The sequence below is a fragment of the Trachypithecus francoisi genome, unplaced genomic scaffold (genome assembly GCF_009764315.1).
Source record: "Trachypithecus francoisi isolate TF-2019V2 unplaced genomic scaffold, Tfra_2.0 Lachesis_group5, whole genome shotgun sequence".
NCBI lineage: Eukaryota > Metazoa > Chordata > Mammalia > Primates > Cercopithecidae > Trachypithecus > Trachypithecus francoisi.
In genome coordinates, this window is record NW_022681470.1 from 144,574,101 (window position 1) to 144,589,663 (window position 15,563).

The 15,563-nt window shown below is 62.5% G+C and overlaps 1 protein-coding gene across 3 annotated transcripts in view; it reads right to left on the reverse strand.

Annotated features, from left to right (window-relative positions):
• Window positions 1–15,563, reverse strand: part of KDM4B (lysine demethylase 4B) — a 182,186-nt gene that overhangs the window by 15,335 nt on the left and 151,288 nt on the right. For all 3 annotated transcript variants that reach the window (XM_033195839.1, XM_033195837.1, XM_033195836.1), the window contains 7 exons: window positions 7,753–8,222; window positions 7,272–7,392; window positions 4,521–4,699; window positions 3,014–3,236; window positions 1,253–1,329; window positions 919–974; window positions 515–623 (listed from right to left, as the gene is read on the reverse strand). In XM_033195839.1, the coding sequence (XP_033051730.1) occupies window positions 515–623; window positions 919–974; window positions 1,253–1,329; window positions 3,014–3,236; window positions 4,521–4,699; window positions 7,272–7,392; window positions 7,753–8,222 (1,235 nt within the window). The remainder of the gene's footprint in view (window positions 1–514; window positions 624–918; window positions 975–1,252; window positions 1,330–3,013; window positions 3,237–4,520; window positions 4,700–7,271; window positions 7,393–7,752; window positions 8,223–15,563) is intronic.

Below are 15,563 nucleotides of genomic sequence, written 5' to 3' on the forward strand. Positions count from 1 at the left end.
ATATCCTGGGCTTAGGCGATCCTCCCACCTCAGCCTCCTGAGTAGCTGGGACCACAGGTGTGATGCCACCACGCCCAGCTATTGTTTTTTATTTTTTTATAGAGATGGGGTTTCACCATGTTGCCCAGGCTTGTTATAATCAGAAAAACAACAAAAATCGGAAGGCCCAGTTGTGTCGGGGCATGTGTGGCGCCTCTGCTGTTGTGGAAAGGTGTAAACCGCATGGGCTGCTCGGTCCTGCAGAGGACGCCCCCGAGGCTGCACCTGACGGGGCCTGCTTATCTCTGGCACCCTTGATGCCTTTTGACTTTTGTACCTTGCACCTCAGGGAACGATTCAAAAAATAACACGCCTGCTGAAGTCAGGGTCACTGGCTTCCTGAAAGCTGCCCACCACGCCCGTGGAGACGCAGAGCTTGGAGGAAAGGCCGCTTCGGATGGCGCAGGTGGGGAGCCGAGCCTGGCCAGCGGCCCTAGGGACATGGGCAGGGTGGGCCTCGACCGCAAGGACCTACCAGCTTCCACCGCTGCTCGGGGATGGCGCTGATGTCCACAGGGTGGCGCTCAATCACGTTCAGGAAGCGCGCCTCGGGGACCGCGATGGCGCAGATCACATGGATCCACCTGGGAGGGCAGGTGGGGCGGGGTCAGGTGCGCCTTCGAGGACCTGGGCTGGCCACAGAGGGGCCGGGCGTGATGCTGCTGTCAGCTGGGTCAGGGCCTGGGGACCTTCAGGGAGGTCGGGACAGGCGTGTGCTCCTCCTCAGCCCCGGCTACCCCATCCGTGACATGCCGTGACATGGGGCTGTTACGCAGAGGTGATGGCTGACCCCTGGGCACGAGGGTCACACCCTGCAGAGCCTCAGCCCAGGGCAGGCTCCCCTCCGGCCCCCCAGCCCCCACGCGTGGTGCCACCCACCTCCTATCGGTGGTCATCTGCAGTGCGCCTCCTCGCAGGTTGCACAGGCAGCACTCCTGCGGAAACCAGACGGCCCCGGGTGAGCAGGGCTCGGAGCAGGCTCCCCACACGCTGCTTGGGGCCTGATCCGCCAACTGCAGCCCTCGGCCCTTACATTTCCACCTAGCAGCCACCAAAGTGACGGGCGGGAATCCCTTGGGTTCCACCCCCTCAGGGCAGAGGTGAAGGAACCCAGGCCCATGGCGGGGAGACTGTGCCCCAAAGTCAGCCTGCTGGAGTGGGGCCGGGGTCCGGGCCTCTCAGAGTACCACCACCGCTGCAGGGAGCGAGTTACCGCAGTCCAGGCGTGGGCCGCACACCGGGAACACGTCCAGCCTTCATTGACCAGCTCGGGACGGATGCCATAGCAACCTGGAAGACAGCGGGGGCTGGCTGAGATCTAGAGGGCAGGTGAGACTTGGGGGCGCCGAGTGAGACTCAGCGGGAGGGGCCAGGTAACTCGGGGGCCAGCATCCGCACATGGAGGGACGGGACCTCCGCACACAGCTGCAGCATTCAGGGTGCGTGCTGTTCCCATCCTCTGAGCTTCAATGCAGGCCACTGCACGTGGAGCGAGAGAAAGGTCTGGAAGCTGCGTGTGTGGAAGGAGGATGCAGGAAGAGGAGCAGGGTCCCCTGAGCTCCAGTTGGGTCTGCTGCACTCAGTCTAGTGGTATCTTGAGGGCCCCTCCTTGTTGGGGGTCTGCACCCCCAAAAGCGGCTCCTCCTGCTGTGTCCAGAAAGGACAAACCCACAAAGGCAACTCATTTTTGGACGTGGCCCTGGGTCTGGAAATGGGGAAAGGGCATGAAAGGCCGAGTCATGCCCCCAAAGTGAGGGCAGGGGTGCCGCCTGCCCCCAGGGCTCTGCCTCCGCTGGGGTCGCTGCCCTGCAGTGTGGAAGGGGCTCTCTGCCAGTGCTGGTGGCCACTGAAGAGGCTGGGGGGGGGGACCTCACTGCCTCCAGAGCAGCAGGGTGGTGGGCACGGGCTGGGGGTGGGGGCATCTGCTGGCGTAGCCCTGGCTGGGGTGGCCTGGCTGTGGCAGGCCTGGGACCCTCAGCAACCCTTCCCCCACGTCTCAAACCCAGGCCCAGCAAAGCAGAGTGAACAGCCTCCCAGCCAGGAGACAATGCGAGCCCCAGGCAGGCCACTGCCAGGAGGAAACTGACAGAGATCTATGGCTACCTGCCGTGGCCAGGGGCACAGAAAATTAAACGTCTCCAGAAAGCCCTCCTCCTGCCCTGGAAGTCCAATTCCTGCCACCGCCCCCTCACGCCTGAGAAAGAGACAGACATCCATTTTCTTGTCTGTGACCACGGTCGAGCCTCAGGATTGGGGAGGGGTCCCCGAGAGCAGAGAGAAATCAGATGTCCTGACCACGCTGCAATCTCACTGTGACCATCAGTTTCAACTATGGCCCCAAATCACAGGCGTAGCGGGTGCCTGAGCTCCTCCTGCTGCCTCCTAAGCCTTGGGGAAGACTTGGCAGAACTGTCCAGAGGCCCAGTGAGGAGGAATCCTGCCTGGGCCAAGGTCAAGGGCAGGGATGTCTGCCCCCAAAGGCTACTTGGCAGAGACAGTCATTCTCAGGGAACACAGCCTGCGGAGGGAGGGGGTATCTGGCCCGTTTCTTGCTCTGGCCCTAGTGTGAGCTTCTGGTGTCAGGGACAGGGCGGGATGAGCCCAGTGCCCCCGGAGCAGAGGCTTCCTCTGCGGAGGCTGGCACCAGAGGCTGGCACCTGGGCCTGCACTGGCGTCTTCTGGACGCTGGGAGAGGTGGAGGCCCTGTCCTGCCCCGGGGTGGCATGGGGTCACCCAGTCCTTCCATGGCCACAGCCTTTCCCCCTGCCCTAGATGGTGGAACCACAACAGGAAGGACGAGAAAGTCAGAAATTGCAGGAAGTCACCCGAAGAGGCCCCTGCCCCGGCCCTGAAAGTACAGCATGGGGAGAGGAGCCGGCATGGCCCTCCGCACGGGAGGATGGAGCCCCCACCGGTGCCCCACCAGCATCCTGAGGGAGGGTGCGGCTCCCCTGGGCCCCACTGTGGCACTCACTGGCGTGGACCTGCAGGCAGCACTTGCCGCAGGCGATCAGGGGGCTGGTCCCATCGTCGCCGATGTAGGAGTTGGCGGGCAGCGGCTCCGTGTTCTCGCCGCCAGAGGTGAAGCACATCTCGGGGATCAGCGGTCGGGTCTTCTGGCCGCTTTTGGAGGGCAGTGTGGCCGAGGAGCCCTCTCCGAGGGAGGCTGTGGGTGCCTCCTTCTCAGTCTGTAGGGCCTGGAGGGGAGAGGGAGCCTTCAGGGGACAGAGCCATATGCAGGGTAGGCAAGTGGGCGGCACAGACCTCTGTCAGGGCACCTGCCCTGGGCTTCGATGCCCCTTGGCTCTGGCAGGGGAGGTCGGGGAGATGCCCAGAGCCACCTCGGCCCCTCTTCTCACTCCTCCAGAAAGCCAGGATCCCCAAACACTCTCTGACCCTATCCCCAACCCGCTGAAGACCTTCCCATGAGGGTCGCATCCAGACGTGGAACTCAGGCCGGCCTGCGTGACCCCTGGTGACAGGTGGCCCCTGGTGCTGGGGTATGCTGAGGGGTGTGTGTGAGAATAAGTCTCCGCACTCTGCCTGGCAAGGGGAGTCAGGAAGACGCATGTCTGAAGTGGCGTTCCCGGCCCTGTGGCTCCCTGCAGCCTCTCTGGCCTCACAAAGGACAGCAAGTGCCTGGAGACAGTGTCCGCTGTCAGGTCTTGTCTATCTCAGGAACCAAAGCACTAAATCCAGCTCACAGATGCAGGTGCGGGCAGCTCCCAGCAGCAGGGCCCTGAGACAGGCTTGCCACCCTCGGCACAGCATCCTCGCTGGCTCTGTCCACCCAGACCTGGCCGGTGAGGTCCCTGACCCAGGGCAGCTCTGCCAATGCCTGGACATGCTGGGCATGGGCTAGGAGCTGGGAGTGCAAAACACGTGGGTCAGGTCCTGTCCTGGGGAGGCTGCACACCCAGGGAAGGAGAGGAGGGGGGATCCAGGAGATTCTGAGGAAAATGGCTGGGCTGGGTGCTGATGCCTGGGATGGCCGTGGGCAGAGGCCAGCTCCCCATCTGGGTGCAGAGGACAGGCGAGGCCAGAGTGGAAAGAGTACCAGAAACGGGACCTCAGCCAGGTGCCCAGCTCAGCTAGACAGGCCAGGGCTTGCAGGAGCCCCGCCCGGCCACCCAGGTGGTGTACCCGGGCCTTCACTCCACCCCCACACCACCCGGCCCCTCTCAGCACCCCTCAGGCTGGGCGCTCCCTGAGGCCAGTGACCCCGAGCCTCCGCACCCTCTCTCTGCCCCGTCCACCATGGCTTATGCTGCGGATGTGCACGTTGGTAAGCTTCACTCCCACAAAACCCAGAGACCAGGCTCCGCCTACAGCTATCAGGAACAAGCCCTCACAACCCAGGGTGCTGGCCAGCACCCCGCTCCGCGTGAGAGAGGGAGGCATGTGGGGTGCCCGGTCCTTCGCCCTCTGCCGCTGCCCCTGCCTCTGGGGTTCCCTGGGACCCGCAAGGCCCGCCTGCCCACCTGGCAGTAGGGGTAGAAGAGCGTGCAGATGGCGCAGTAGGGCTCCGTGCGCGCGGCTGCTGCGTTGAATTTCCTCTCGGCCTGGAAGCTGGCCGCCCTGTTCTTCCACTGCAGGGACAGCAGCGGCCTCAAGGCCTCGGGGTCACTCACGTCTTCCTCCCCGGAGAAAGGGGACGCCTCTAGAAGAACGGGGGAGAGGGAGAGACACTTGAGTCCCCTGAAAACTCATCCAAGGAATCACCCCAGCTGCCCAGGAGATGGCCCTGGGTCTATAGCCCTGGCTGCCCACAGGGTCCCTGGCCCACAGCTCCCCCTCCACCTGCTTCCTGGCTGCCCCATTCTCCACGATGCCCATCAAGCTGGCACTGCAGCGTCCCATCCCATCAACAGGAGGGGACACGTCTGTCTCGGCCGACTGCCACCCAAGGCCGGAGCCCCCAAACGTGGTTCCTCTGAGCCCCTCCCCCAACACCTGGTTCTCCCTGGACATCTGGAGCCGTCCACTCGCCCGGGGCCTTCCGGGGCAAGGACTGGCCAAACTCAGTGTCCAGCCCTGCCTCGGCTGCCCTACACCCGTCCTGGGGTCTGAGTATGTGTGGGGGCGTCGGCAGTGACCAGAGAGACTCAGAGACACTGTCCTTCCTGTCTTGGGCAGGCACAGACTCCCTGAACTCCAGGGAGGTGCCGGAGGAGTGTGGCAGGGAGGCAGGAGGGGCTGTGCCCAGGGCTGGGAGGCCAAGGCAGCCTGTGCCGGGAAGAGGTGCGTGACAGGGAAACTCTGCTGAGGTCTGCTGGTGAGAAGCCACAGTTGTCGCTCTCCCGCCTGTCGCCTGTTCCCATTGGACTCTAATGGTCTCCATTGCCAGCTGTCACACCTCAATCTCCCCACCTCCCCTCCCTGCATCTCCTGTGGACACAGGGGTGCTGTCCCCAGGAAGTGGGGTGCCCATTCCTGTGGCCCAACCCTCAGCCCAACCTAAAGGGGATCCTGGGGTCCTGGGATCAGTCCAGCTGTGGCATTGCCCCTGGTTCACCTAGAGGAGGGCAGGGCAGGCTCCCTGAGGTGGAGACCCAGGACTCCCACGGGGAACTCAGGAAGCCCTTAGGCCAAGACTCCTCTAAAAACCCAAACCCAACAGTCCCGCCAGCCAAGCCCAGGGAAGGCCCTAAGCGGCCCTGAAGCCCTGGGGATGAGAACGGAGCCACTGGTTGTGTCTGTCACTCACGACCCCAGGATACCTTGGGTTCTGGGGCCGTGATGATCTCACAGGCAAAGGCTCCGGTCTCACCAAAGGGCCACAGTGGGGTGTGGGGAGTGGGGGAGTCCACGGAGGCCCCAGAGGTGCCTTCTGGAAAGATATCCGGGTAGAAGGCAAGGCCCCTTCCCGAGGCAGCTCGAGAGGCTCCTGGTCATGCCTCTGCCCCCCCCGCTGATTCCTCCACTCCTGGGAGCTCCCGCCCTGTGATCTCAGGCGCTTCTAGAACCCTCCTCTCATGCAGGATGAAAGACGCCATCCAGACCATTTTCAGATTCTACATGCATCCCCAGTGAAAGGCCAAAGCGGAAGATGAAAAATTGGCTTAGCAAGACTTCTGCACACAAGACAGCAGCTCTCGGCTGAGGGTTAAATTGAAGATTCCATCTTCTCCCCTCCCACTCAAAGCCTCATAGGAGCCTTTTGTTCCAACCTCTCCAAGGCCCAGATGGCCTGTGCTCAGCCCCGGGAGGAATCTTCCATGGGGAGGCACGAGCTTCCCGGCCCCGAACCGCCCATCGTGGGCAGCCCAGCCAGCAGAGCGAAGCCGGGCGTCTCTAACAGCAGCTGCCTCCCTACACGTGTCCTGGGTAACTGCTTACCGAGGGTGACCACCTATTGGAGTGACTGCCTGCCCTGGGTGACCACCCATCGGAGTGACTGCCTGCCCTGGGTGACCACCCATCGGGGGTGACAGGCTGCCCTGGGTGACCACCCATCGGGGATGACCGCTTGTTCTGGGTGACCACCCATCGGGGGTGACAGGCTGCCCTAGGTGACCACCCATCAGGGGTGACTGCCTGCCCGGGGTGACCACCTGCCCTGGAGTTACCACCTGCCTGGGTGACCAGGCTGGGTGAGGGGTTTTCCTCTGGTCATGCAACTTGAATACAGTGGCCTTTCCCCTGCCCCCGAGGCAGCCGCAATACTTTTGAGAACAGACTTCTACTGCTGGCTGTTTCTAGCATGGACATGGCTGTGGGAACGCTGGCACTGGAAACAAGCTGGAAACTGGGAGAGGATATATGTTGACCCCACCTGAGCTCTCAGGCCCCACGTGGCTATCCCGGAACTCTGACCCCATTTCCATCCCCTCCATCTGGTAGGGGTGGCCAGCACTTCTGCCTGCCCCCCGCCGTGGCCCCTGTCATGCGCACAGTCATGCTCTGTTAACACTCCGGAGAACAGGAGCAGCCAATGGTATCGAGCAGGTCGGAGGCTGTGAGAGGAAGTGCAGCCTCGTGCACCTGGGAACCAGCGGGGGCACCCAGCCCAGGCCTGGGGGAGGGGTGCTGGCAGGAGCCGGGTCTGCATGGAGGACGCAGTGCCAGGCCTGGTGATTCCAAGAGCCCGCAGCCCCCATTTTCCAGAGAAGGCGGCAGAGCCACAGAAAGGCCTGCATTCAGGGGAGGAGACCGGAGGCCACAGGGGAGCTGGGCCCCCCACGAGCAGCAGCAGAGCTGGGCCGAGAGCCGACTTGGGGACCCCCACTCACCCTCGTCACTTGAGGCCTCCTGCTTGACCACCGACAGCGGGGACCGTGTGGGCGGCCGGCCCAGGGGATGGCGCCGGCTCTTCTTGATCTCCATCTTCAGTTTGGAAAATGTGGACGGTGCCTGAAACCCACAGCAGGCTGCAGTGAGGGCCCCGCTACAGACCCCTGGGTGGGGCCCCCTTGGAGCCACACAGCTCAGTGTGCCTGAGGCCTGAGTCTCCTCCCCTGGGGGGATGGTCCCAGCAAAGGGCCACAGGCCTCCTCTGTTCTCTAACTACAGACACCCCATCTGCCCTGTGAGAAGGCCACGGTTCCCTGTGAGACCAGCAGGCAGCCCTCCCGCCCACTCCTCCCTGCCCCACTCCCCCAGCTCCCCTCTGCCCCACCTGCCCTCCTCCTCCCCGCTTCCTGCCTCCCCCGCCACCAGCTCCCCTCTGCCCCACCGGGCCCCCTTCTCCCCGCCTGCCCCCATCCGCCCCACCTGCCCCTCTCCGGCCCGGACTTTGGTCTCCACGCGACCAGCCCCACTGCTGGCTCCACCGTCCTCTGGCCCCATCAGCTCCATGGGGGAGGCTGGCTCCTTCCAGGTCGGGCCCTTCTGGGCAAAGTGCTCAAAGGCCTGCTGGCAGGACATGTGCTCCTGGTTGAAGGCTGCCTTGCCGGGCCGCGGCACCACGTATAGCATGGGGATGATGGGCCGAGGCTTGGCCTCTAGCTCCTCACTGGGCACCTCAGGGGGCACGACGTTGAGGGGCGCTGGCAGGGGGCTCTCCTCCGTGGCCGAAGGGCCCGGGCCCAGCACCGCGGGCTCCAGCGTGGATGGCAGCCACAGCGCCTCCTCCGAGGGGAAGTGAGCAGGCGGGGGCGGCAGCTGCGGGGGCAGGGGGCCGAAGCTCTTCTTCTTCCGCTCGTTCTTGGCCTTGGTTGGCCGCAGCTTGCCCCTCCCATCCTCTGTGGGGAGAGGAGAGGGCGGTCAGGGAGGAGAACCTGGGCTCAGGTGCTCGACCCACGCTCCCCAGAAATCCCCCAACCTTGGCTGGGATGGTCGAGGGCCCCTTCCAGCCCAGAGAGGCCACACGAACATGGCGGGGGCAGAGAACACAGGCTTCAGGCCACCTCAGATCACCGCAGGGGCATCAGGCCAGGTACCCCCAGGGCCTTGGTCTCCCCAGAACGCAGGTGCAGCAGCAGCACTCGCCCGCCAAGGCCTGTGAGGACCCACCAGGTGTTGCTCTAGGTGCCTTCTGGGGTCACGGCAGGTAGGGAGACGCATCACCAAACCCAGTCGGAGGAGGCTGCTCTGTCTTCTGGGCTCCCACCTGGGTGGGCTGCACCAAACGGCATTTCCCCGGGTGGGGATGCGGGAGAAGCACTTTTTGTGTTCTTGAGTATCTGAACTGTTTACGTTTCTTCTGTTGATGTGGAAACGGTAAGGGTTTTGCTTCTGACAGAAGTAAAACCTTGAACAACGCACAAAATCTTAATGAACCTCAACCGGGCCGGGCGCGGTGGCTCAAGCCTGTAATCCCAGCACTTTGGGAGGCCGAGGCGGGTGGATCACAAGGTTAGGAGATCGAGACCATCCTGGCTAACACGGTGAAACTCCATCTCTACTAAAAAATACAAAAAATTAGCCGGGCGCGGTGGCGGGTGCCTGTAGTCCCAGTTGCTGGGGAGGCTGAGGCAGGAGAATGGCGTGAACCCGGGAGGCAGAGCTTGCAGTAAGCCAAGATCACGCCACTGCACTCCAATCTGGGCCACAGAGCCAGATTCCGTCTCAAAAAAAAAAAAAAAAAAAAAAGAATGAACCTCAACCGGGCGGTCACGTGAGCGGACCAGGAGCGTCAGACGGGCCTGTAGGCCCGACACCCTTCTGTGTGGAACTCCCCAGGGCCAGCACTGGGGACATTTCCTGACAGGTGACAGGGAGGGGCCAGGTGACACGTCTTTGGTGGCATTTTACTTTGGGGCCAGGATGGGTGTGAGTAAAGCAAATAAAACTGGGATGGGCAGCCTGGCTGGCTGAATCACAGCGCCCCAGAGGCGTGTGGGTCCCAAATCTCCCAGATATGTGGATGTGGGACATGACAGAGGGACATGGGGTACTCTGGCAGAGGGGACTCTGTGGGTGGGACTGAGTGAAACAGGAGGTGATCCTGGATGATCCGGGAGACCCAAAGTCCTCACAGGGCCCCCACAAGACGAGGCGGGAGGGTGAGAGTCAAGAGAGAGCCTGGAAGAGGCTGCACTGTGCTTGTGAAGGGAAAGGAAGGGACCCGAGCTGAGGGACGCAGGGGCCTCTAGATGCTGGGAAAGCTTTCTGCCCTGGAGTCCCCTGGAGGGCCCGACCCTGCACACAGCTCCATGTGAGCCCAGCGGGGCTCTGTGTCGGGCTGTGGGAAGCTTGTGCTGGGACGATCCCTCTGAGGGCCACTGTGCTCAGGGTAAATTTTGGCATGGCACCTCGGAGCTCTGTCCTCAAGGAAGACCAGCCTGGCTGCATAGCGCACTGTGGACCCCACAACACTGTGAGCCCTGGAGCCCCCTGGCCCTGCCTGCTCCATCTGGAGAAAGGGGACAGGGGCTCAGGCCCCCATCTGTGTGTCTCCGGGCCCCAGGGCTCTCAGTGCTCTGTGAAGAGGGACAGTGGCTGGTGTCAAGGGATTCTCGGGCTGTGGGGCTCTCAGTGCTAAAACCGGAAGGCCCCAAGCAGACCAGGATGAACCCGTCACACTGCTAACATTTCACCACCTCCACCTCCCCCAACAGGCTGGAAAAAAAAGGAAAAATCAAGGGAAGGAAATTCGTCTCTGCACACTAAACTGTTGACCATGTGGCACTTAACGGGTTCTGGTTTGGAGCACAACGCCCACATCTTACTACTTGCTATAAAACCCACCACGCGCTGCCCCCAGTTCCACAGTCCAAGATGCCAGGACCAGCGGTAAGTGCTGAGAGCCTCAGTGACGAGGCTCCCAAGGGCCGGGGATGACGCTTAACCCTTGACCCACACTGACCCCAGGAAGGGTCAAGTGAGGACGCTCCCCCAGCAGACCCTGTAGCCAGGAGGAAGTCACACTGCCTCACCTACTCCCACGAGGGGCCCCCAGCCCACAGCCTCCCCCAGGGATGGAGGCAGCCCTGCCCTCCCTGCTCCAGCTCTCCTCCCCACACCCACCCCAGCTCCATCTGCAGGCTTCGGGGACCGCCCACGGTATCCTTGGCAGGCACACGCCCACCAAGAGGGCAGGCAAGCAGCCATAAGGCGAAGGCAGCCCCCGCCACTGCCCTGGCCCCCACCCTGAGGTCCTGAGCATTCTGGGGCACTGGGGACACTGGCCAGGCTCCTCCCTGACCTCCACCCCAGCAGGGGAGCCTGGAACACCACCAGTCTGGCCTTGCGGGGAGTGCGGTCTTCCCCTCCGGTCTTCCCCTCCGCTGGTATCTGGGCCCCTCACTGTTATCTGACCCCCTCCACTGGTATCTGGCCCCTCCGCTGTTATCTGGCCAGGGGAGGTAAACAGTGGACACGGCAGACAGGCTGGCGTGGGAAGAAACACTTCTTCCTCTGCAGATGCCAGAGGAGAGACACCCCTCCCTGGCAGGCTGGGAGTGGAGGCATGGAGATGCAGAGGGGAGGGGCTCCTTCACCAGGACTGGAAGCTTCACCACAGGAAGCTGGAGCAGCCCCGGCAGGCTGCAGAGGCCGCACACCTCACCCCGCGCACCTGTCAGGAAAGCCACCGTCCTGCGAGTGTCAAAGGCACTTGAGGACAAACAGCTTTGTTTCCCTAAGGACATCCAATATTCCTTCACCCATGATAGCGCCTGCCCAGCCTCACTCAGGACGGCAGATCTGATCTGCCTTCCACACTGCAGGCTGCGGTGCCCATCCAGGCTCACCAGGGACTGGGACTCAGGCTCCCCCACGGCTGAGCCGGCTTCCTGAGCCAGGACCACCCGGTCAGGTTGAACTCCAGGGTGGGGGCTGGCATGGGATCTGGCCCAGGAGGGCCCCACCTGGGGCATCGATGGTCTCAGGAGAGGGAGGAAAATTCCAGGACACAACCTCATGGCCTCCAGCTGCAGGGCTGCTCAGTGCACACATGAGGAAGTGGGGAAGGAGGCGATGAGGAACCGCTCATCAGAGCCCCCGCGGGACTCCAGCCGGGGCTGTGGGGGCCAGGGACGCAGAACTGGGCTGTCCTCACACACAACAGTCAGCTCCACGCACAGGGGACGCCAGCCAGGGCTGTGGGGCCAAGAACACAGAGCCAGGCTGTCCTCACATGAGACCACAGGTGTCTGCTCGGAGGGTCCCTGGGGAGTCCCCACCTCTCTAAGGGGCTGGCATCCTGCCCCCACCCACGGGGACCTGAGGGGCGACTGGTACGACCGCCCCAGGCCCTGGTTCTGCTCGGGAGGCAAGGCTGGGTGGGAGCTGAGGCCAACATCGGCCCCCAGGCCTCCCAGGGGCTGTCCTCTCACCAAGGGCCACACTGTAGGGCTCTGTCCCTCCTCCTCCAAGGACAGGGATGGCCCCAAGTCCCGCTTCCCCACAGCCCTCCTCGGTCGGCTGCCTAGCTCTGTCTCCCAGAGGGACCAGGCATGGGAGACAGAGGAGGACGTAATTGGAGCCTCGGGTGCCCGCCTGATGGGTTCCGCCCCATCCCCTGCCTGGAGACAGCAGTGAGTGCCAATACCGGCAGCCTCAAGGCACTTCACACACAGCCCGGCCTGGCCTGCTGGCGCCCTGGATTCTCCAACTTGCAATAACAAGTTTCCAGCCCTTTCCCCGTTGGCTCCCAGGCAGACGCACAGGGGACCCTGTTAGAGAGAGACACCGAAGACCAGGAAGGACACCGAAAGACGGCAGCACACTCCGCAGCCATTCCTCGGGACTCTGTCCTTGCCACGGGGACCACATTCCACAGAGGCCTTGGCACACCCCTCACCTGCCTGGCCTGAGGGAGGCGAGCAGGGACCATGGTACAGACGGGGCCCAGGGTACACGCAGGCCCCGGAGGGCAGCCAGCTGAGGACCCGCCCAGGCCCCTGAGGGCAACCAGCTGAGAACCTGCTAGCACTCTTTTTAGGGGAGAGGGAAGGTGTCACAGCAGAACCCCCACCATCAGGGCTCACTAGCCTGCCTGGGGCACCGGGGTCACTTCTCCTCAGCACCTGGGTTTCCACCAGAGCCTCCAGCAAACCCCAAGACAGGCCCGGAGGCCCAGGCTGCCCTGTGGAGGAGGGGCAAGAAACCACTCATTTGCAAGGACACTGCTCAGTCCCTGCCCCAAGGCTGCCGAAATCAAGCCATCAGCCGCGGCCTGGCTTCCGGAGCCCTCCCTCAAGTTTCGTGCTTGGCCGCCATGCCTGGGCCAACCCAGCCCCGGTCTCAGGGGCTCCCTGGCCACCCCCTCCAACACTGCCACCCTCCCGTGCTGAACCCACAGCCGGGTGCACCTGACGGTCCCTGAGGCCAAGCTGGAATGTGCCGGGGGGTCCCCGGGCTGAGCTCGCAGCCCCTCACTATGAGCTGGGGCCGCCCTCCAGACGGAGGACATGGCAGCCTTTGCTCGCCGTGTCCTAAAGCCAGTCGCCAGCCACAAAGCCTCTCCTGAGAGCGGCACTCCAGAGTGAGGGGAGGAGAAGGGCTAGGGGCTAGCTGCTGTGCTCATCGCAGCTTCTCCACCCTCCGGGAGGCAGGACAGCACTGTGCCAGCCCTCCTGGGTCCCCCTCTTGGCTCTGCCCCCGACCCTGTGTGTCACTGCAGGCCTTCTTCCAGGAGGCGGGGCCTCCCCACAGGCTCAGGAGAGGTGGACGAGGCCATCTTCCTGCCTTCTGCTTGGCTCTGGGGTCAGGGCTGGCTGGTGGGGCTGCTAGTCCCTCCTAGGGCTGGGCAATAGGGCGGCCGCTCTTCCCAGACCTCAAAGCAGCCAGTAAGAATGGGGTAGGGGACACCAACGGCCACTGGGAAGCAGCCTCCCAACTGTCCCTCAGGCCCCTCCTGTCCCGAGGGGCTTCCTCCCCGACGCTGATGACTCCCGGCCCCGTGAGCAAGAGGTGCCGGCCCTTTCCCAGCTTGTTCCATATGAAAACACAGAACCCCACACCCCACTGCTAGGCCCTGAAAGGTGCCTCAGCATCATAGCTTTTAGGGGCGTGAAACTGGCATTCAAGGGGGACCAGAAACCGCTTCAGGAAATCTTTCACGCATCCCTGTGGCATGCATTTCCTGTGGCGTCCCTGACTGTGAATATGCATCTGTGAGGCTCTCTCGAGATAAATCTCCTGTCCAGAGGTTCCTGGGACTGCGGGCTCCTGGGAGAAGGGCTGTGTCCAAGAAAACACCCACCCTTGCCAGAGTGGGTCCTCCTCAGAAGGAGTCTGTTGTGGAACAGAGATAAGGGTGTCCAGGTCGGTCGGTGGGGGGGGGAAGCGCCAGCCCTGAGCCCTCCCTGGGCAGAGACTCTGACATGGCACCAAGGTGGCCCCAACCCTCTTCGCTGGTCCCTGGCCTTTCTGTGGGGGGGTTGATCCCTTCAGGGACCCGTGGAAGCCACAGGCCTCAGAGATGCACCAGGTCCAGCCTCCTGGCACTGTGACCACTGCACAGGGTGTGTGGACCCCCGGAAATCTCGGGAGGGGGTGAGTTGCCCTGTACATCTTTAAGCAGGATGGTGAGTGACCAGGCCAGGGCCTCGCCTACGCCAGGCAGCTAGATGGGGCAATGGTTTCCACTCCCTCCCACGCGGCATAAGCTTCTCTCCAGCAGGCAAGTCGGGGAGGGAAAGCCGCCCATCCAGCCAGGACCACGCATGGGAGGGGAGACTAGAGGGGAACCAGGACCCCCTGGTTCAAGACGTCCCTGAACCTGAGTCTCTCAGGGGCCAAGGCCATGATGAGGCCCAAGTGAGAACAGGTAACGCCAGGGCTGGGAAGGGTGTGGCTGTCTCGTGGGTAGGCTTGGGCAGATTAGTAAATAAGTCACATGAATTAAAAGAGAGCTGGGCACAGTGGCTCATACCTGTAATCCCAGCACTTTGGGAGGCTGAGGTGGAGCCCAGGAGTTCGGGAGCAGCTTGGGCAACATAGCGAGACCTCATGTCTACTAAAAATTTTGAAAAATGAGCAGAGTTGTGGTGCACGTCCACAGTCCCAGCTACTCAGGAGGCTGAGGTGGGAGAACTGCTTGAGCCCAGGAAACCAAGGCTGCAGTGAGCCATGACTGCACCCACTGCCCTCCAACCTGGGTGACAGAGCAAGACTCGGTTTCAAAAAAAAAAAAAAAAAAGAAAAAGAAAAGAAGACTGGGCATAGTGGCTGAGGCCTGTAATCCCAGCACTTTGGGAGGATGAGGTGGGTGGATCACCTGAGGTCAGGAGTTGAAGACCATTCTGACCGACATGGTAAAACCCTATCCGTACTAAAAATATAAAAATTAGCAGGGCATGGTGGTAGGTGCCTGCAATCCCAGCTACTTGGGAGGCTGAGGCAGGAGAATCGTTTGAACCTGGGAGGTGGAGGTTGCATGAGCCAAGATAGCGTCACCACACTCCAGCCTGGGTGACAGAGTGAAACTATCTCAAAAGAAAAAGAGGCCGGGCACGGTGGCTCACGCCTGTAATCCCAGCACTTTGGGAGGCCGAGACGGGCGGATCACGAGGTCAGGAGATCGAGACCATCCTGGCTAACACGGTGAAACCCTGTCTCTACTGAAAAATACAAAAAGCTAGCCGGGCGAGGTGGCGGGCGCCTGTAGTCCCAGCTACTCGGGAGGCTGAGGCAGGAGAATGGCGTAAACCCGGGAGGCGGAGCTTGCAGTGAGCTGAGATCCGGCCACTGCACTCCAGCCCGGGCGACAGAGCGAGACTCCGTCTCAAAAAAAAAAAAAAAGAAAAAAAAAGAAAAAAAGTAAAAGAAGCGAAGCCACAGTCCTTTGCTAGCCAGTTGGGTAAACCAAGTCGCAGAAGGTGGTGGCCGCCCTTCCTCCAGCCTGAGGCTGGCCAGTCCCCGGAGTCTGCTCAAGAGGGAGGAAGACACCCGTGGTACCGGAGATCCTTGCGACCCCTCCCAGGAGGCCCCACTGAGAACCCAGGCCAGACTCTGACCAGCCACCTCCACTCTGTAAAAGTCTCCCCAGGACTGGGCCACTTTCCTCACTGCCCAAACCCACAGATGGCAGCGGCGGCAGCAGCCTGCCTCATTTTCCGACACTGCGCTGGCCTGGGGAGGATGTGTGTTCTCTTGTCTGCCTTCCTGAAGGGCCCATCAAGGCAGTGTCCCAG